General features: G+C 35.6%; 1 protein-coding gene across 1 annotated transcript in view; it reads left to right on the forward strand.

The window, feature by feature from the left end:
• Positions 1 to 21,925, forward strand: part of LOC137265773 (golgin subfamily A member 6-like protein 25) — a 43,928-nt gene that overhangs the window by 2,738 nt on the left and 19,265 nt on the right. Inside the window, exons 2-4 of the mRNA XM_067801224.1 lie at positions 167 to 247; positions 5,972 to 6,123; positions 21,798 to 21,882. Coding sequence (XP_067657325.1) covers positions 167 to 247; positions 5,972 to 6,123; positions 21,798 to 21,882 — 318 coding nt within the window. The remainder of the gene's footprint in view (positions 1 to 166; positions 248 to 5,971; positions 6,124 to 21,797; positions 21,883 to 21,925) is intronic.

Here is a 21,925-nt window from a genome sequence, read left to right on the forward strand (position 1 = left end):
AAGTTAAATCCCAGCATCCATGATTTCAGTTAGTCAGTTGTTGATAGAAGCAGATGTTATATTTGCAGAGGTTGTTTAGAATGTGTGAGAATTGTAGATTTGTTCTTTGGAATTGGTGTGCATTAGAACTAAAAAAATACTATAAATATCCACACATTTTCTTCAGCGTCAGGATGAAGAGGAGAGAATGTGGAATACTGCAGTGGCAGCCCCAGTTGTCACAGCTCAGGCAGTTGATACCCACAAGGTAATGTGACAAAGTTTTAAGCTGTATGTACATAAAAGTACATAAAAATATGAGTCCTATGTGTAGTATGTGGAAAGGAATGAAATATACTGAGAAATTTTGACAAATTACCTAGTATGATAATAGATGATTGACAACTCACCACACCCCTCAGACAATACAGATTTACAGTACACTTCTCATGAAAAAGTGTGAGAAATGAACACAAACTTGACAAAGGTTTCATCATTAAAGTATATTATTTCTGATCAGAAATGCCCACCATGTTATAGGTCCCTTATGTCTAGACATTGTGAAGCAGACTCATTTGAGGGAGTTGTAGCCAGGCCTGAGCCTTGGTTTCACCACCATCACCCAGGTACAAAACAACTGTCAGAGCATTCAAAATGTCTCATGTCTCTTCCAAAAAAGGCAAAATCTGTTTCTTCAGGTGGAAGGTGATGCCTTGTTTTCTGGAATTTGTTAGGACTCCTGCAGGTGGACTATCACCAGAAAGGTTAAACCATCAGCAGTAAATATTACAATTACCCAGTGTTCACGAATGGTGTTTCATTAATCAAAGTAACAGGACATTGTGTCCTGTAATTTTCAGATGTCTCTCTGATGTACTGAAAATTCACAGGACCCACAGAATAAAATTAAACACTCATTTGAGATTTAACATTTGTCATAATTGGCATTGAAATTAATAACATTATATAATGACAAACATTATAAACATAAATTTATAAACAGTGAACAAGTGTCACATGCCACAAATAACAATTTCAGGCAAAGTCATTGTGATATATTCAGTCAGACATTGGGGCCAGCAGATAGAGGACTTCTGTCTGACTGTTGGCAAATCTGCCAGATTTGTCAGAGGGTCAGACACTATTCATTAACACTGAATTACCTTCAAGATAATTGAAACAAATATTTGCTCTTGTTGTCAAGAAACATCAGAAAGCCTGCAATGTGTTCATAAATTGTAATCTTGTACATGAATTTTTTAGACAGGTTGAAAAGTTTATTAATCATACACATTGTGATGTTCACATTTCTGATCAAGACATTCTCTTTTGCAATAGTTCAGTTTGTCTAATGACAACACACATTATCCTGCTGGCCAAATAATATTTTTATACTTCAAGTATAAAACAGAATGAACCATCCATTGATTGTCTTGTTGATATCATCAAGGATGTGTACAAAGTGGAGAGGAGTATTGTTTTGTAAGAACAATGTTTTGCCTAAATTTCATTCCAAATGGAGACTTTTAAACAATGTATTATACATATAATCATACACCTGACATGTCCATCAGTGTTTGAGTGCTTCATTTTATATGCTCTGAAAAACATTGACAAATCTAATCAAACTGCACACCTGCTGAACTGGAATGAATGAAAAGATTTGGAAAAAAAGAAATTATTACATTTACCTGTTGAGAGAATATCAAGAGAATAACTGTGAGAGAATATCAAGGATAAATGTCATACTAAACTGAAGGTGTGTTCTGCCAATACATGTACAATACACCTGCACACAAGTCTGTATCTTCGCACTGTTATGCATGATTGTGGATTTCATGTTATTGAACAACCACCCAATTCACCAGATTAATTAGCTATCTTGCAAGAACTGTCTAGTAAGCATTGTTCAAATGATGACAGTATTAATGTTGAGCACATTTTACACCATAAATGAAGCCTTGCATGCCTTCCATGTAACCAACTCCAACATCAAACAGACTTGTCCTAGTCTAGAACACTTCATCCACCTGCAGTTTACTGTGCATGTTTGAGTGTTGCTTGTGGCTCACATGACCAGTCCTTTGAAGTTTGGGGTAACATGTAGCAAGTGAAATGGGTTTTTTTTTCATAAGTTTGAATTGTTAAAATCCATACATTACACCATAGTCAAGGACAATAGTGTTGTGACTGACATCAGTGTTGTGATTTCTGACCTAAAACAGCACCATATATTAAACAAAGCATGACATTGTCTGTTATGTGTTCTATGTTTTGTTTCATATCATTATAACATTAGCAAGATTTTTTCGCAACATATATAACACAAAGTAGGGCTTTGACTTATGTTATATTAGCAAGATTATTGCGACACATATAAAACTTTGAGGTTTAATTCATAGTTTATTTCATTAACATTTCAGGTGTCCCCCATTGTAATTTAGCTTGAATATTGCTAAAAGCTGCATAAAACCATAACCTACTTACCCATTTCAGTCAAATAACAAGATGAGCAAGATGATAACAATAGCACCGTCAACATAACACATTACATGTGTTTTATACTATTGTGATTCTACCTGTGACACAGACTCAGGTGTTGACATTCCTCTGCCCAAAGCGCTGAAATACCAGAAAGTAAAACTATAAGTTATCGTAACATAAAGAATCATGGATGATTCTCAAACGATGATATAGCAAATTATTATGTAAAAATTCTAATCAAAAAAAGAGACAACTAATTTACTGAAGGCCACAAATAGTTGAAACTGCTAGCCCGATACAATGACAACCAGCGCTGGGCCTCCGAGTCGACGCTTATTTCAAAAGATGGATGGGAGATCAACTGACTCTCAAAGTAGTCAGCCAATTGTTGCAGCTTGCCATGAGTGGGGAATCAATCAGAAATCTTCTGGAATAGCCTTATTACATCAGTCACTAGTAGAAATGGCAGTGACATATTATACACAGCTTTTTCCTTCACCTGCAGAATATATAACACTTACACTGATCATTTAAAGGCTGATTAATATACACTACTAACTTACAGGCTTATTAGGCTTATTAGTACACTACTCAATTAATTATATATAAGCGCCATTTAACAATCTACTCAATTACTGTGACTATCAATCACAAAACAAACACAATAAATACCTCCACTCTCACTCTGATTGCTGTCAACTGTCCAGGTTTGGGTGCATGGCAGTGTCTTCCCTCTTCAAAAGAAGCTGCAAACTGAAGCACCTATATATGTGACACGTGGTTGTCTTGTTTCTGACATTGCAGCGCCAGGGTGTTCTAGCAGCTGTTGATTTCTTTAACAAAATATATATTACACACCATGATGACATTCACCTATTTATTGATCATTTGTTCCTTACTTATACATTTTTTTTATCATGTATTACAAATTATATACAATAGAACATGGATATAACAAACTCCAAGGGACCAAGAAATTTTGTTCACGATATCCGTTGTTCATTATTCACATCTGACAGCCATGCTACATTGTAGAGACCTGTATATGCTGAGGCTACAAATCTTTATTCTTGTACATTGACATAACATTAAAATTCTGAATTTATCATTCACAGACATTAGGTAAAACATGTTTAACAATCACAAGAGTCTCGACAATATATAACTTAAGCACTGTTGCAATTAAAATCTAAATGACCTAAATTAGATGCCTGTTCATTTGCCTTAATCTTCAGCATGGGACCATTTAAGGGAATAGTTTCACTTCTAGTTCCTTGAAACCTTTTGTAGAGAGCATCATCTACGTCTTGGTGATTGGCAGCTCTTAACCTTTTCTGAGCAGGGCAAAAATCAGGAGACACAGATTTTGCAAGAATACATTCACAATTCTCAATAATGGAACTGAGATTGGATTTTGGAATGCCAAAGTCGAAAGCAGTGTTTGTCTTAGATTTTACACCTGAATATACAGCCTGAATTTTCTGATGCTTCCCCTGGTGCAATACTAGGAATATGGCAACCGTAGTTGTAAAACATTTCCTCCTCTGAGAAAAAAAAAGATGTCTGTCCATCTTTACATCAGAAACGTAACTCTAGAAATTTAGGGTGACTTTAATTGACACATGAACGCTTAGCAAATATACTCCAGTGTGCAAGTTTACTCCAGTGTGTAAATTTTGCATATATGTAAATTTTCTCACATGTGCAAATCGGTGCATGTAAACATAGTGTAAGTGAGTTCGCTAATTACATCGTTAATTGGGCCCTTAATCGGGTAGTAAATCAGTTCTCTATAGGCGTTAATTCGCTACTCAGGGGTTTGTTATGTGCGTATTATTTTAATGATATTATAGAGGACTATTGACAGGACTTTTAAATTTGTTCACTATATCTGTTTTGTTCGCTATATCTGTTTGTACGCCATATCCATGTTCTGCTGTATATATGAGGAAATATAGGAGAGGTAAAGGAGGGTGTTGTCTGTCATGGATCGTTCAGATGATTAAGTCATGGTCATCTTGTGATAGCAAGGAGTCTGCAGAAATGTCTATATCAGATATCAATAGCCCTCCATTCATCCTTAAAGGGCACTGATGCAGAGCAGTTGCTGTGGATTAGTAGTTGCTTTTGTTATTGTTTTTCTCCTGTGAGTGCTCAGATGATATCTCAGAATTCATGACTAGTTTGTGACCTCCGCTGTGCAACCGGTATGCACAATTGATAGTATGAGTATAGACTGATCAGCATAGATGAAGTCATTTTTACTTCATTATCATGAAAACAAATGAAAACACTTTGAAGGTTAGTCATCTGCAAGTGGTAAAAACTGTTAGGTCTGAAAAATTAATGTATGTCTTTATATGTTGTCTACTGATTGTAATTAGTTTATTATCATTTATGTTTGCATTTGGAAACTTAACAAAACAGCTACATGATCTGCTCATACTTATAGTGAATTTATAAAATGATTGTAATGTCTAAACATTGTATATATTGCCAACGTGAATCATATTTCACACATTCCCTATGTGCAACCTAGTGTATGTTGTCTGTCATACAGATTCTAGAGAATGATACAACAAATTAATTTAAACAGAATGCACATATTAAAATGCAAACATTAAGTGTTAACAAACAAAAGTCATAGCAACAATGCCCAGCTATTACCTTATTCAGGAATGTATCAATCAATATGTAGATAAAAGAATGATATGCCATTCATCTGCAGCTGGAAAATAATCATGCTCCATGGCATGTGTCTTTTAACAGTCTAATATAAGAAAAAAAGATACATCGTTCAGGTTTTTCACATTGGTGTATAGTCTCATTTGTCAGTCACGTTTACAGACCTGGCAGCTTATTGTATGGAGTCTACCATTCTAAGGAATTTGGTTAGCCAATAATGAGCAATCAATCAGTCAACATAATGGCAGTTTCTAATTGAAGGAAGGATGTTGTTTTTACAAAGGTACTTTATAACAGGGTGTATTAAGTATTGATTAGTAAATCTACACACATAGACACTGCCTTTTGACAAATCTTCTGTAGAAGATAAAAGTAATGAAACAACCAGCATCTTACCGGCTAATCATCTGTAGTTTGTTTATAATGATAATTATTTGTTGATAATTCCTCTTGCTGCACTTCCATACACATATTACTTGACATGTAAAACATTTGCCACATCAGACCTTGATTTGTAATGTTGAATATTTACTCCAGACAGGAGAAATGTCAAATGGTAAACTTTGATGGGTAATCTGAGCACTAATTATACCTGTTATAAATTCATTAATTGACCATCAAGTGAATGATGATAAATAACATTTGTAGGTTTATACCACCAAATATGAGTTACAGCAAGGGAGAAATAATAATGTTAATTGCGTGAAAACACTTATGGGTCAAGAATGTTTTGAGGATATGACTGGAACTTCATTGTTACTGAACCCGTTTGTGACAGGTAAGATGAAGTGTCGAAAACTGTTCTCTCTGTGCTGTTTGACAGGTTGTGGAGGAGAAGACAGGAAAGAAGAAAAAGGGATCACTTTTCAAACGTAAGAAAAAGACACATGTGGATGAGACAAATGATCTGGAAGATGGAGATACTGAGCCTGGCAAGTACAAGGGGATGGTGGATGTCATTGTCCAGACAAGCAGGTAAAAACTGTTTCTGTATAGCTGTTTGAAACTTTGTATAGACATGCCAGATATCAGACTTGATCATTATTATGCTGCCATGATATTGCTGTATGCCGCAGGTCCGCTTAGTGTGTTATTCATGAACAAAAAAGCCTGTTTAGAGTGATTGGTGATGTTCATTTTCTTAAAAGTATCTGATTAAACAAAGTTTAAAAGAAAGGTTTTAATTGCCTATACTCAGGAACCCAGTATGTAGAAAGTTTAATCTTGGTAATAATGGTAATAGTTAAAAAAGGTTTAAGTTTGTTAATGGCCATATGTTGTTCAGCTTTGGTGCTGCAGACTGTCACATAGACAAAGATATTTTTTATCTCATTTTATAGCATTTGAAACAATGCAGACATAAACAATTTCATACTGCTTCTTATTTTACCTTTTACCTATTACTACAGTTTTACAGAAACTGGACATTTATCTGTCACCATCAAATGAAACATCATAAAGTCAATATTATTGATTGTGTGTCTTTTATTTTCAAAATCTTAGACCCGTGAGGGTCCCGAGGTAGAATAGGCCTTCAACAACCCATGCTTGTCATAAAAGGCGACTATGCTTGTCGTAAGAGGCGACTAACAGGATCGGGTGGTCAGGCTCGCCGACTTAGTTGACACAAGTCATCGGTTCACAAATGCGCAGATCGGTGCTCATGTTGTTGATCACTGGATTGTCTGGTCCAGACTTGATTATTTACAGAAGGCCACCATATAGCTGGAATATTGCTGAGTCTGGCATAAAACTAGATTCACTCACTCACTGCAAAATCTAAAGCAAACCAGTCAGTGTTATTCGGAAACATTTGAGAACATATTCAGCTAAATTAATTATATTGTCTTATTCAAAGGTTATGGTTGCAAATTTTTTTGGTGGATAGTTAGCTTTCTGGTGGATAGTTATGCTTTTCAGCTAGCTAGTCTGATGGTCTGGTAAAAACAGGGTAATAGTTCTATACACCTGAGTAATATTGTCTGGTTTGGTTAAATCCATTTTTGGCTGGTAACAGTTTGAAGTTATCTGCTGTATGTGTGGCTGGGGTTTGGGCTTATGCAAGCTATGGAAGAATGGTCAATCTCAGTCCATAGTCAAGGATAAATTGTTGTGTATTATTATTGTTCTGCAGTTAACAGCTTTTAATTTGGAAGTGTTTCTTAATGAGCAATTACTTATAGCTGAAACTTGCAAGGGAATGAGATGAGAACATTGATTTATTTAGCTCTTTGTAATAAAGATCATTTTTTAAATATTTCACCCTTTCCTGAGTGATTAAAATTTGGTATCTTTATAGTCAAAACAGGTGTCTTGTGGAACAATGCAAACTGCAGGGTTCGATCTTTACGCTCGCCCGCACGCCCGTGGCGAATAAATGTTTTCTCGGGCAAATGGAAATATAACTGCACTAGTCCGGCGGACTACTTGGGTTTTTTCAGTGGTTACTATTATTCATCAGGTACTGGAATTGAGATCATGCATTTTCTACTCAAATCACCAGACTAATGAATCTCTATCTTTGCAAAACTCAAAAGTTGACATATACATTGTGCCACTTCTTTCAAATCATGTTATCGCTCCTTCGCTTTACCTCACGGTATAGGTTGGAAAGAGTTACACGGCTTACAATTTTAGTTATCCCTTTCCATTTCTTCAGTTCTTTACAGCTGGCCCTGATAGAGAATAACTATCTGACAAATCACAGCCTCGCACATGCCTCTCATAACATCTGGCAAATTCAGTTACACATTTCCACATGTTCAGTTCTTTACTACTGGCCCAGATGAAGTATGAATAATTGGATCATTATTGGTTTCTAATGAAGCATTTCCGCCTGTCTGCTATAAAGATGGTGATTGGTCCAAATCATGCACATGACCTAAAGCTTGAAAGCTTGTAGATTTAGACACAAGTTTTAGGTAAACTCATGCCAGTTAGAATGTTTTACTCAAAACCTTGCCACCTATACGTAAATTATGGAACTTAGTGGACGCATCGTGCATAAGTTACCTGCAATAAAACTGCTTCGTGCACATATTTTAGCATTAGACATCGTCGTCTGAGCGTGAAGTTCGAGATGTCACATGACTTTCACTAAATATTTACGCAATTGCATAAAAAGTATTAAACAGCAACTTGATATACCATGGTGTAACTTGTTCTCGGGGTAATAGCGCTAAAGATGATCATGAATATTACTGCGTATCAGTAGATTATCAAAACTGTAATTCCGTAAATAAATATCACCTCGCTTTTTATAAATTAATTGTTAGAATGTTCTGTCATCCGCTGGTTTCCAATTAGCTAAGGTACATAGTGTTCACTACATGAACGCTGTGCCGCACCTCCATAGGCTGCAGTGGTGGAATTCCTTTGTCGCACTTTCGCGCACTCGTTACGACTATTGCGCACGAAAACCTTATATGAATGGCTTCTTTGTACTTATACCTACATGTGCGCCCTAGTTTCATTATCAAAATATTAAAAAATGAATATTTGCATGCCATCAAACATCTCGGTCGATCATTCGCATATGAGCGGCGCCATTTTGAATCACATGACGCGAAGGGATTCCCTCCCTAAAATAGTAACACACGTGTTCTACACCTCGCTGTTTGTTTACAACAAATTTTCATACATTCTTAAAAAAGTAAAAGGATTGTGTGGAGACTTTCGTTTCCAGTTCACACTGACTGACCCTGCTCTTTTTCACTTAGTCAAATCGTTTCCATAACAACTAAGAAACATAAAAATGCAAAAAATCTGCAAATAGCAAAATTAAGGCACCCCTTTAGACTGATCCATATTTATTCCAATTTATTCTGAAAAGTAACAACTGGTTTTAGAGCTATGTACATGTACAATTTCATATACTTATCATCGTTAAAGTTCTCAATATAAGTCAATAAAATTTGCACCTTGAAAAGCATTCTTTTCTGAACTAATACTTCATTTATAATCCTGCTATTTTTGCTGTCAAAAGGAAGAGGTACTGTCAGATTGTAAATGGAGTTTCTTCAACTGAGACTGAAGTATATAAGTGACTTAAAAAATAAAAACCTTTTTCATCAATGATAAATGAACAAGAGTTTAAATATGATATTTGCCTTTGTGCTGTAATTTGAATGATCCTTCCCCATTTAAAAAATGCTTCTTTGATGTATTCCCATATTTTGGTATTTGTTTATAACTGAAACATAACAATCACTGTTTTGCTACTTGTTTGCTAATATGGAAAAGAAGAGATGTGCAACAAGGATTGAAGCTGGGTGCTTGAAACCTAACACAACATGGAAATATTAAACGTGATATTCAAGGCAGTAGAAAATGTAAACTGAGGAATGTTAACGTTTTTTGTTAATGTTTTTTTAAATTTCTTTTAAGCATAAATGGAATTTAGAGATAATTATTTCGATAACTCATTAATTATTTAGTTCCTACATTCAATATGTCTTATTAGTAAACTATGTTTTGTAGTTAAACTTTTAAGAGTAGTACAGAGACATCAATGCACTGTCAAGGTGGCAGCAATGATCCAATATAATGAATATATTGTAGAAAGCATTGAAAACTCCAGAGCAATTCCTTTCAAAACAGTTGTTGAAAGAGCTGGGTGGTCAGTCAGTCTTGATTGGGAAAGAAAGTCTCCACATAATCCTTTTAATTATCTAAAAATGTATGAAAATTTGTTATAAACAAGCACCGAGGTCTGAAACAGGTGTGTTACTATTTTAGGGAGGGAATCCCTTCGCTTCATGTGATTTAAAATGGCGCCTCTCATGCGACCGATCGACCGAGATGTTTGATGGCATGCAAATATTCATTTTTTAATATTTTGATAACGAAACTAGGGTGCACATGTAGGTATAAGTACAAAGAAGCCATTCATATAAGTTTTTCGTGCGCAATAGTCGTAATGAGTGCGCGAAAGTGCAACAAAGGATTTCCACCATTGCGGCCTATGGAGGTGCGGCATACATGAACGCTATGTACCTTAGCTAGTTTCCAATACAACATACATTTCGTGTCTTGTCCGCAAGCATGAGCGCTAGAAGTGACGTACCATGTTTTCGGGTTACTCGTTGTTGAGCGGGGTAACACCCGTGAATGGAAGCACATGTGATGCATTCTTCTCCACGGAAATCAACAAATACAACGTATCATTTTAATTAAATTTTAGCCAAGCAAACTGGTAATTTTGTTTTTGATTATTTTTTTGTTTTTTTGGGTAATGGAGGGCTAGTGGCCATTTTAAGTTTAGTTCTAACCCTGAAACTGTATGTAAGCCATCCATTGAAGTGTTTCTACTAACTGGCTGTCATCTACCATGCAATTATCCCATATATTTCTACAATAATGAAAAGCTTGTAATTTAAACGATTTGTACATAGTCTCTATAGTTTTCCGTAATAGACAGTATTTAAAACTTCAAAAGCAGTGAAACACAAGGTACACTTTCTTCGTGATTTCTTCAATATGTCATTACCACAAACAATCCTGTTTTAAGATCAAACCTAGGTGTGTGCTGTATTTTAAGAATTTATTATGGGAATTCCTTTTTAGATCATTCATAACAATGACTTATCTCAAAAAAACAGTGTATGCTGCTTTCAATTCCTTGATGACTTATATATATTATAAGTTGTTCACTGATCACGAGGGGGGCATGGGTTGATGTACCATCTATGTTTGTTTATGTTCCCTGAGCCCATAAACAAACATCAAGGGTATATCAACCCATGGACCCCGATGGAGCAGTAAACAACATATTTATCTTACTGAACACCTCAATGTTAATTTTGAACTGTTTGAAGCATGGGTATCACATCATACATTTCAGCCAACCTGTGTGAATCAAACGATTTGGATCTTGTATGTTGCTGTTTTTACTGCAGGTATTGTCTTAGTAAAGTCACCTTGGTCTAATTCCCGTTCTTGATATTCACAGGGACTACATTTGAACATTTTGTCAAAATTTATTTCTTAGAATGCAAGGTAAAATCTTTTCGTAGCCATCGCTTGATTTTGCAGACAACACAAGAAAAACGAGTTTAGAGTTATCTCCCTTACATCGGTTTGCATTTGCAAGACATTGGTCATTTCCATTCATCATGCATGATTCAGTCTTAGTCGAGATAATGAAGTACTACCACAAAGTACCAAATGAGTTACAAATGGCAACAGGGTACATTGAAATGTAACTCACTTGTATTAGTTGTAAGTGGGGTACAATGAAAATAATAGAAAAGCGTTCAGCCAATCAGAAAATGACATTTATGTGTGAGGTAATATATCTATATATAAACCCAAAACAGGACTAGTCCTTACACTGATTGACCTGTGAACGTCCCGAGGTAGAATAGGCCTTCAGCAACCCATGCTTGCCATAAAAGGCAACTATGCTTGTCGTAAGAGGTGACTAACGTTATTGGGTGGTCAGACTCGCTGACTTGGCTGACTTATGTCATCGGTTCCCAAATGCGCAGATCGATGCTCATGTTGTTGATCTCTGGATTGTCTGGTCCAGACTCATTTATTTACAGAAGGCCACCATATAGCTGGAATACTGCTGCGTGCTCACTCACTCACTCACCCTTACACTGATCCCTGCTGATCCATAAAGCATGCCTGCATGTAATATGGTTAAGATTCAGAAATTTCTATTACTACCTGATGTTTAAGATTGATTTGTATAAATATTTCATTATTTATGTTTATTATTTTTTCTTCTCTACACCATTTGTATTGCTTAAAATATCACCTTTGTGAACATGGCAGTTTACACATAAGAGGAAGGTTTGTGAATGTCATGAATACAAATCCATTATATTCCAAACAAACATTATCATACTGGTTACTGGTGTAGGTCTGTGCGTCTGGTGACCATGACCCTTGCACGTATCCATTTGTCTCTCTTCCCTAAGATGCTTTCCACTGGTTTTATTATTGTCAAAGATGTCTTAGAGGGTATCGGAAGATGCAAAAGATTGTTCAGTTTTTAGAGCTGAACACCTCAGTAAGATGTGTTCTACTGATTCGTCCTCTTCGTTGCAAAGTGTACATTTTGGTGAGTCCGTCAAACCAAATCGATGGAGATATTGTTGGCAAGGGAAGTGGTTTAGTTTCAATCTTGACAGCTGGACTTGTTGTTCTCTTCTCAAACACATGTATCGACCAGAGTGTTTTTGTGGCTGAATCTTGTAATAGTCCCTTCCTTTATCAAATAGTTTGCCACTGTTTTCATGTAAGCATAATAGATTTATCTGTGACCTGAATTGCGTTCTTTCATGCATAAAGCACAGAAATGAGGATGATGAATGAAAATTCCAGCAACTTTCATAAGGTATCAATTTGGTAAACTTTGCTATTTTTGTGTGCAGACCCTTTTTCCACACAGTCATGATGTTTTCAAATCCTGAAGATCCACAATGCCATTGCTAATCGAATTCTGGACCAGCGTAAACATTTGGAACTTACTACTTATTGTCTATAAAGCCTTTATAGGTAAAATAGTAAACCTAGAGCAAGTATCCAGGGTAAAATACACTTTGTCATGAATTATACGTATCTCGGATACTGGGTAACGAATGCGAATAATTATTCAGGAATAGAATATTGTAGTTTTCTTATTGATGCACAATATGGAACGAGCAAGCTGACAGGGTTAATTTGTCACAGCAGTTATCACATGACACTCAAATTGGGATAGTTACAATCAATAGTACTGTGTGCAGCCTTGGCATCTCATGCTACAGCAAGGCTAGTACATATACCATTACTTTCTTTGAAAAAAAGGACATAAGGGTTCAAGCGAAACAAGCCCCTTAAACAAAATAGAATATTCGTTATGATTCTCTTCTTGTGACCACGAATAATGAATTGAATTCATGAAGGGCTACGGTTCAATTCACTGATTATGCAAGTGAATGGTAACAGCCTAGTCTGTCGTACAGAACCTGAAGTATATATATCCAAGAAAGCCCACGCAAGTTTAGAAAATGTGGCAAGTCTAGATTTCCATAGCTGAAAATGAAGAAAGTCTCAGGACTCCATTTCATTATAGTATTTTTTTTTCACTATGAACGTTTTTTCAATAAAATATGCTCTTTTCAGAGACTATCTGTTAGTCTAGTAACAGCCTTACAGGGTAGGTGTTTAAGGCTCATGGTGGTCTGAATGATGGATACATTCTAGGAGTCTTAATCAGTGTGCAATAAAAGTTCTAACGAATGGTAAGACCAGTAGTAATTTTACTGATCTCAGTAAAGGAAATTTACTAATTAATGTAATGATATTTAAGAATTGATTGAACGTAACTTTTGTTTTTGTTGGGAAGTAATTCTGCTTTGCCAATATTCTACTGCTGTCATTACGTTGTTTGTAGGTTAATCAATAGTTTTGGCATAAACGAATGTTTTTAATTTGTTGTTAAGGGAAACAAATGGGTGTGTTATTGTCTGTCGAATTTACAAGTGAGTTACAATCAATACAGAGAACATACACCATACTGTCTACACACTGTCAGCATTTCATGACCACTCTAAATTAGGACATTACTCACAATTCATCAATGTTGTTTGCATTACTTATCATCATGTGTAATGTTTAGGTACAGTCTGTCTGTATGGTATGTTCTGGGAGGGACCGTGTATTAACCTGGATTTCGTAATGCACTATATAGCCTGTACTGACTTGCTGACTGACTTTGCTCTTACACGCTTTTAGCAGTATTTCAGCAACATCACAGCGGGGACACCAGAAATGGGCTTCACATGTTGTACCCATGTGGGGAATCAAACCCAGGTCTTCAATGTGACAAGCCAACACTTTAACCATAAGGCTCCCCCAGCGTCAGTGGTTGTACTGAAATATGTGCTGCAATATATGAACAATTTTCAGTTTCATGAGTAAATCAGCGTTACATAGTTAAACTGTCAATAAACATATGATATAGAGAATAAAGACAACAAATAGAACGAGAAATATGTGTGGCTTGAACAAGCTATGTGTACAGGCTAATTTGTCAATCTAAACTGTGTCAACAGAAAGACACTTTCCATATAGATATCAATTATTTAACTCTTAAATATTACAGAATATATTTGATTCATATTTGCCTCACTATTTTTGTACATGTAAGTCTTTATATTGGTACAATTATTGGTGAAGATCTTGCAATAAACATTTACTCGTGGAAAATGTTCCTTATTATCTAGATAAGTAGATTAAATTTATTTTTCTGGTGTTTTTTTTTCTGTTTAGGTTTATTAGTCTTTGGTACATGTTTTTGTAGATTTTCCATATGAAGTCAGATTCAGAAGCAGACATTCACCATGTTCTGTTTGCCAGTTCAACATGCAGTATCCAGTCAAATTTCAGTTCACATCTCTACCACACATTGTAGTACCCATATGACAGAAGGTACATTTACAGGCCTACCTGAATGAAAACATTCCCACTGTGCAGAAAAACACAGAAAAGCTCATATTAACTATGGAAATAGCAACTTAAACACATTACCTCGCTACTGAAACAGTAAAATTGGCAACTGGAAACTATGAAACTGCAACAGTTTCGAGCGCTAGAAGTGACGTACCATGTTTTCGGGTTACTCGTTGTTGAGCGGGGTAACACCCGTGAATGGAAGCGCATGTGATGCATTCTTCTCCACGGAAATCAACAAATACAACATATCATTTTAATTAAAAGCTCAGCAAACTGGTAATTTTGATTTTGATAATTTTTTTTTTTTTTGGTAAAATTTGTTAAAAATAAACATATTTACAGGTAAGTTATTCAATCATTTGCACATTCATTCTTCTTGTCTGCATGGCCTGCCATGGCAGGGACAATAAAACGTGTCATGTCTGTGCGGTATAGTATCATTGCAGTAGCATTTTAAATGAACCCAGAGGTCACTTGCCTGGTGTGAAATCTGCTGCACGGAAAAAATATATGTAAGAGATGACCAATTCAGTGTTCAATGTTGTTGTTTTTTATTATGTCGGCAACATTCCATTCGAGTCACGTGATATTTATGTTTGGCTTTTCACGTGAGCAGACGATGATCCGCTTGACAAGTTGCGAGCGTTATTTCAAAAGTTATGATCTCGTTTACGAAGGTTTTCAAAGTGCATTATGTTCTATGGTAGATTTTTAGTTCTTTGACAGAAATTAGGCCACAACTTCCGTGAAATCTGAACATTTCAAACATTTTGTGTTCCGATTGCGACGGAAGCTTCTGCACACGAGACGGGTGGCACTGTCATGTCACTAGGCAAGAAATTACAGGGAAAAGAAATATCCCGAAAACATGGTACGGCATGGTACGTTTGACAACTTTCATGAGAACTTTTGTTTATTTTATTTGTTTATTTAGTTTGCTTATTTATTTCCGCCAAACAGTGTTGCTCCAGGGTTTTTTTTGTTTTCTTTTGTTTTTTGTTTTGTTTTGGGTTTTTTTGGACAACTTTGATGTGGACACGTTGCCGATCCATGAGTTCTAATCTTGTGTATTGTCTGAATAAACTAAAATGATTTTTCATTATAAATAGATGTATGATATTATTAAAGACACAATTTTCACATCAGTAATCATTAATGATTATTCTCTTAGATAATATTTCCTAATGTCGGGCTTTTTAGCCAATCCTACTTTCAATACCATGTGTTAGTTATTTGAAGGTCATCAGTCATTTTGTCAATTCAAGGCTGCCAACTTGAAATAAATCAAGAATGGCTGTGTGAATGCCAGAAACTTGGGTTAGTTTTCTTGGCCTAATGGACTTCTGTATCAAATCCTTGAATGCTTCTATACAGAAACATGAAACAGGGATTGACCAGGCTTCACCCTTGTTATGGGATATGAGTAACCGTACATGTAACACTAGACTAATGCTAAGTCTCAGAATACATATATGCATATTTAATAGTAACAAACAAACCCATTTATATTGCAAAGCTTTGTTATATTGCTGTTTCATGTCTGTCAAAAACTGGGGCCCATTTGTTCTCATTTAGTGCATTTGCAGGTTAACACAACTCACGAACAGAAAGAGACTACTTTTTATAAGCTGCTATCTGCAAAGACACAAAATTCCTAAAACAGTTGTCACCAGAGTATGCTAAAGCTGTGAAGGAAAGCGTGTTAAGTCCTTTTGAAAGGCTTGTCACTTTTAAGCGAGTTAAAGTTGATGGAGATGTGTACTTCTCAGAGGCATACAGGCGTGTACTTCTGAGAAATAGTTGTACTGTGCTCTATGAAAGTAATTCATCACATATGTACGGCATAATAGAAACTTTCCTGCAAGTTTCACCTGTGTGTCGGTGTGAGGATCTCAGCAGTTGTGTCTGTGTGACAAGAAACTTAGCCATGATTAGGTGTTTGGAAGTGAATGATAATTACATGGGTGTCAGTTACATCAAGGAAGTGAAGTCCACTAATGACAGGAAAATAATTGCTGTGAATCTGAAAGCTTTGAAACGGAAATGTGTGTTTATCAAAGTTCATGATTCTGATTCTACTTTTTTGTGTAATGTACCAAATGTTTTGGAAAAAGATTAAAGTTTTAGTTTATCATTTGTAATATATCACCTTCAAGTTTTGATTCCGATCTCATAAAAACTAAATCACTTCAAACATTGCAAGAGCTGTTCTGATTGTACAAGTTACAATTTATGAATTTTAAACCTATGAAGTTTGAATTTTCTTTTGTGTTTGGGATTATTGTTGGTAGTGCTTGAATCTTGTTTTTTATTGCCTGTCTTATTCTGGATTGTATTCATGATACCATCCAGTTATTCATATTGTTCTACTATGGGATGTGCGTGTATTTTTACTGTTTTACAATATTTTTAACAATGTTCCTTTTATGTTCAACTTAGTTTGGCAGTAAATGTTTTCCTTGAGTTCTACAATAGAAACACTGTCTTTTATTTTCAGGACTGTCTAATTTGTATTTTGGTTTTTCAGGGCAGTTAATCTATTATGATTGAAATAGTTTGTAAAGAATGACTATTTTGGATATTACTTTACAGTGTCAGTCAAACACAATTATTGTGTTGGACATTTCATCAACCAATTTAATGTCAAACCAGTGTAATTGTAATATTTATCAATTACACAATGTTTTGAAAGGATTATCAATGTAACTGCAAAACCCTTTACAATTATGTAGTTTTAGAAGAACAAATTTGTCAGTGATGTTCTGTTCCATGTACATTTTGTTTGTTGTAGATATCACAGAATAAATTTTGTGATAAAATGAAAATTTTAACTTCTTATAAGTTTCTCATACTCAAGTAAGAAAAAGATGAAAAAATCTTATAAGAAATTTTTTTCAGTAAGAAATGAGTAACATTCTTATAAGAAACACCATTTTGATATCTTATAAGTTTCTCATTCCCAGTTATTTCTTATAAGAATCTTATAAGAATTCGTCTTCTTATAAGAATCTTATAAGAATCTTATAAGATCTTATAAGGTAAAACCGTACGGGTGCCATAAAACTTTGAAGCAAATATTCATGTGCATTTGTGAACTCAGATTTGTGTCATATGGTGTATGAAGATATCATTGTTGCAAAGGATGCAATTTTTGTTCATTAAATCCTTGAGCCTAAAGAAATCGACAAAATGAAATAGTTTGAAGGTCATGGAATGCTGAACAGAAAACTATGTTAATAACAACTTGCTTATACAAAACATGTAAATCGACAAAATGAAGGTTGCAGGTCATGGAATGCTGAACAGAACACTATGTTAATAACAACTTGCTTATACAAAACATTTTGATCCTATTTCTGTGTTTTTACTGCTTGATATTTACTCATGTCATGTCATCATGTCATGCCAATAAACCTGTAATATAAAAAGTATTCACATGAGTCATATGATGCTTTAAGTGAAAATATTCAATGAGATTCCATTTTTATGGGAATTTTATAAGATTTATTGAATCGCTTCATTTCTGGTGTTCCTATGATGTTGCTGGAATATCGCTAAGAACATTGCTGAGTACGACATTAAACAACAAACAAGCAACTTCATTAAGTCGAAATGAAACATGTGAGCACATAGCTCTAGCATTCTAGTCAGATAATGTTGAATGTGCTAAGTGTTGTGGAGGAACCCAAGTCAAGTGAAGTTTCTTAACAACAGAGCCTCTGTTGGTGTGTGTTTATAAACAGCTTTTGTAAAGGAAGATACGAATGGGTACAGGATTATTGATCTAATGGTGGACAGTTAGCCTTGACTAAGCTGTGCGGGTTTGTTTGTGTGGGTGTGTCATGGTGACAGCCTGACATGGGTGGCTTAGTACTAAGCTCTGTGAACCATGTGAACCATGTCACCGTAGTGTGTTGATCACCATTTAACACAACACAGTTAACTCAGTATCCAAATCCATCATCACTGAGTACCATTGTCTGAGGGCCTTCAACCTTGAGATGACATGACACAAAAGCAAGCTGACAGCCACAATCACCATAGTAGTTTACAACCTACATCAGTCAGACAATCATAGATCCCTGTGTGAAAACCAAACATACTTTATTGTCTTGTAAGAAACAGACATAATTGTGTATAGTTGTATAATCCAATAGATATTGATTTTAAAGAAAAAACCCTGTTAATATTTAATGACATACAGTCAATGAAAAAAACAATTAATCATGGTTGTATATTTATGATGTCCGGAACTGATGCTTCATGTTAATTGTTTCTTCATAGATAATTCTCAAGTTCCAGGTATTGTCATGACAGTTATTTGTCATCACTAACATTCAACACATGTATCGAGCATCTGACATTAATACCCATCCCTACACTGATGGATTCCTGTGCCAGCAAACACACATCAGTGGCAGTCTGGTACACAGGCAACAACAATACAGCCTCAGATAACACTGGCTGGCTCATTGAAAAACACATGTTGATACAACAAATACTCAACAAAAGCACTGGCGTTACTGTAGGACCCCAGCTGACATTCCTTAGCTCAAGTCAAGGCATTGAATGTCATAGGACTTATATAGCTTTTTTCATGGTAATACTGCATGTTTTATACTTCTGACAAAAGCATATTGAATGTCTCTGTCGTGTCACAAATTAATTGTCGTATTTTACTGTATACATGGTACAGCAGTTTTCTGTCATCTTAAAGGGACAATGGAGGTTCTTTGTAGTATCTTTAGCTGAGCCATGCATTGAGTTCAGGTGGTACAAAGGCAGTAGAGTTCATCCTGAGTGACTGTATTGACCATAGCTGAAGAACATGGATTTGTCTGATCCAAGCTACTTCACAGCTAGTGTGATATGGCTGTCAGCATTGTAAACCCATATGAAACTTCATTACTTGTATGCAACTGCCATACCTACCCCTTTTAAAGAAATATACTGTGACTGAACATAATGTTCCTTTTCATGCAGTATTTAGCATTTAGACCTTAATTTGAACTTTTGGCAAATATTTTGCCCACTGGCCTCAGAATAGGGCTGTGTCATACATCAAACTATCATTAGATTGCAATTGTTGGGGTTCCTTTGGCGATTAATCGATGATAGAAACAAAAACTGTCAATAGTTTAGTAATTAACTTTCATTAATATATGTGCATCGCAAAATATATGTTAAACATATATATGTTGTTTTGTATTTTTTTCAAATTGTGGGTGCCGACTTGCAGCTTCATTGAGTTTATGTTTTAACTGTTTTATCCCTAGCTCAGAATCACCTGGACAGATGATACACAGTGACCTAGTACATGTATATGTCTTCCTACTCATTGTGACTCATTTCGCTGCTGTGCTGGCATTTTGAAAACCTTATTTATGGCTGCAAAACAGTGATCTGGCTTCACATTAAATGAAATGTGTTTTATTACCCACGTGGTACTTCGTAAAGGTGTGTCATAACACCTTCGAGTGATTTGATTGGCTAATACATGAACTTTGACATTACTGGTACTATTTTCATCACCCATTCCATTCATGATTTTCATTCAGAAGATTTCTCACCTGAGAGCATGTAAAACGAAAACACTTCTATGGAACTAAATAAAATTTATTTCATTTAGTGTGGTTACTAGCACTATTTTCAATTCTATAATTACTCAAGTTTCTGTAAAACGAAAATAAAACAATCTATAAAAGTAAACGAATACGTTTAGTAGGTCTCTCATGAGTGTAAACAAAAATGGCGTCGCCCGTGAAAGTGATTGATTTCATAAAAATTGACGGACAGTTGGTTGGAAGAGTTGTGAATGTTATCAAGAGATTGAATACCTTCTGCGTGTATGTTGTCAGAACTGCACAGTAACACACAACATCAAAAGACGACCAGCACTCTTGCATCTCTATCATTGCCACTGTCTCCCGCATCCAGTCGCATCCGCCCACACAAACATACTGTCACTGCCATGCCGTGGTATCTTATGCAGAGGTCAAAAGCACTTCCCAGAATCTGAACAAAATAGGCTTGAAATCGCCTTCGTTCGAGGTTGTAGGCTTTATTTTCAGACCCAATTTTCGGTGTAGTCTTCGGCATAAACATCAAATGTCAACAAGTGGGAATTCCAAGCCGAGATGAGAAAGTGTCACTGGCATCCTGCACAAAGCATCGCCGAATTATTTACAGTAACTTGTCCTCCGATGAAGAACATGAACTATTTGAGACATACTGTTCCCTGTTCTGTACATTCATCTTTGCTGTTGAGTTTGCCTAATTAACTTCTCCCGATAATCTTCTTCTTTGTGAACACTTCTCAACATGACGACTAGCCTGCCGACTGACGTTCAGGCAAGATTTAGGTCACAAAGTCAAGTTCAAAATATTTACACTTCACAAGTGTTTTGATGAATTACATTATTGCTTTTGAAAACAAATCCTCACCTGAAAAGAATTAAATTTTGATTCTGACTTGATTCTGTCTTAATTTGTTTATTTTCTTGTGATAAGTTGCCATATAGGAAATACATTGCCTCTACGCAGCGTATGTTTTCCTGGAGTGAAGCTGTTGACATTCAAATTACCAATATGATGTATTAATCCGTGCCACATGGTTCTATATAGGAAAGCAAACTATTGCATTATTTTAACGATATTTTCATTTTTTAGAACATGGATAATAAATAGGATACAAAACTCATTCCCCTTTCATATCAAGTTTATGTCCCTCGTGAAATAATTTTGGTTTGTCACAAGCTTTGTCACAAGCTTTAGCGAGTGACAAACCAAAATTATTTCCCGAGGGACATAAACTTGATATGAAAGGGGAACGAGTTTTGTATCCTATAAATATGTATGGTCAGTTCAAAAGGTTTGCATCCAATGTTGAATAGCTGGTTTTGTTCTGGTATCATTGTCTGTCCTCAGCTTTGAACATTGTTGAAACATTTCTGAAAACAGTATACTCTTCATCAGAGAACCGAATACTTTGCATGTATGTTTCCAGGTTTTACAGAATATCACATTGATGTACGTTCTCCCTCCTAGTCACACAGTCATATGAAAAACATCTTTCATGTTTACTGCCTGATAACTTTCAGTTTGACATTAACCTGGTGAGCAGCAGTACCTCAGTACAGTGAGATGTCATCATAGTGTCTTGTGACTTGCATCTTTATTGTGAAACTTATTGCCTGTTACAGTGTTGGAGCTGATGGTGAGATGGCCCAGCAAGACTTGAACAACATCAAATCTATGGAGACAGATCTTGACAATGAAAGGGAACTTGTACGTCCAGTTTCTTTGCATTCCTTTCATGCGCTGCACATGA

The sequence above is a fragment of the Haliotis asinina genome, chromosome 15, assembly GCF_037392515.1.
Source record: "Haliotis asinina isolate JCU_RB_2024 chromosome 15, JCU_Hal_asi_v2, whole genome shotgun sequence".
Classification (NCBI taxonomy): Eukaryota; Metazoa; Mollusca; class Gastropoda; order Lepetellida; family Haliotidae; genus Haliotis; species Haliotis asinina.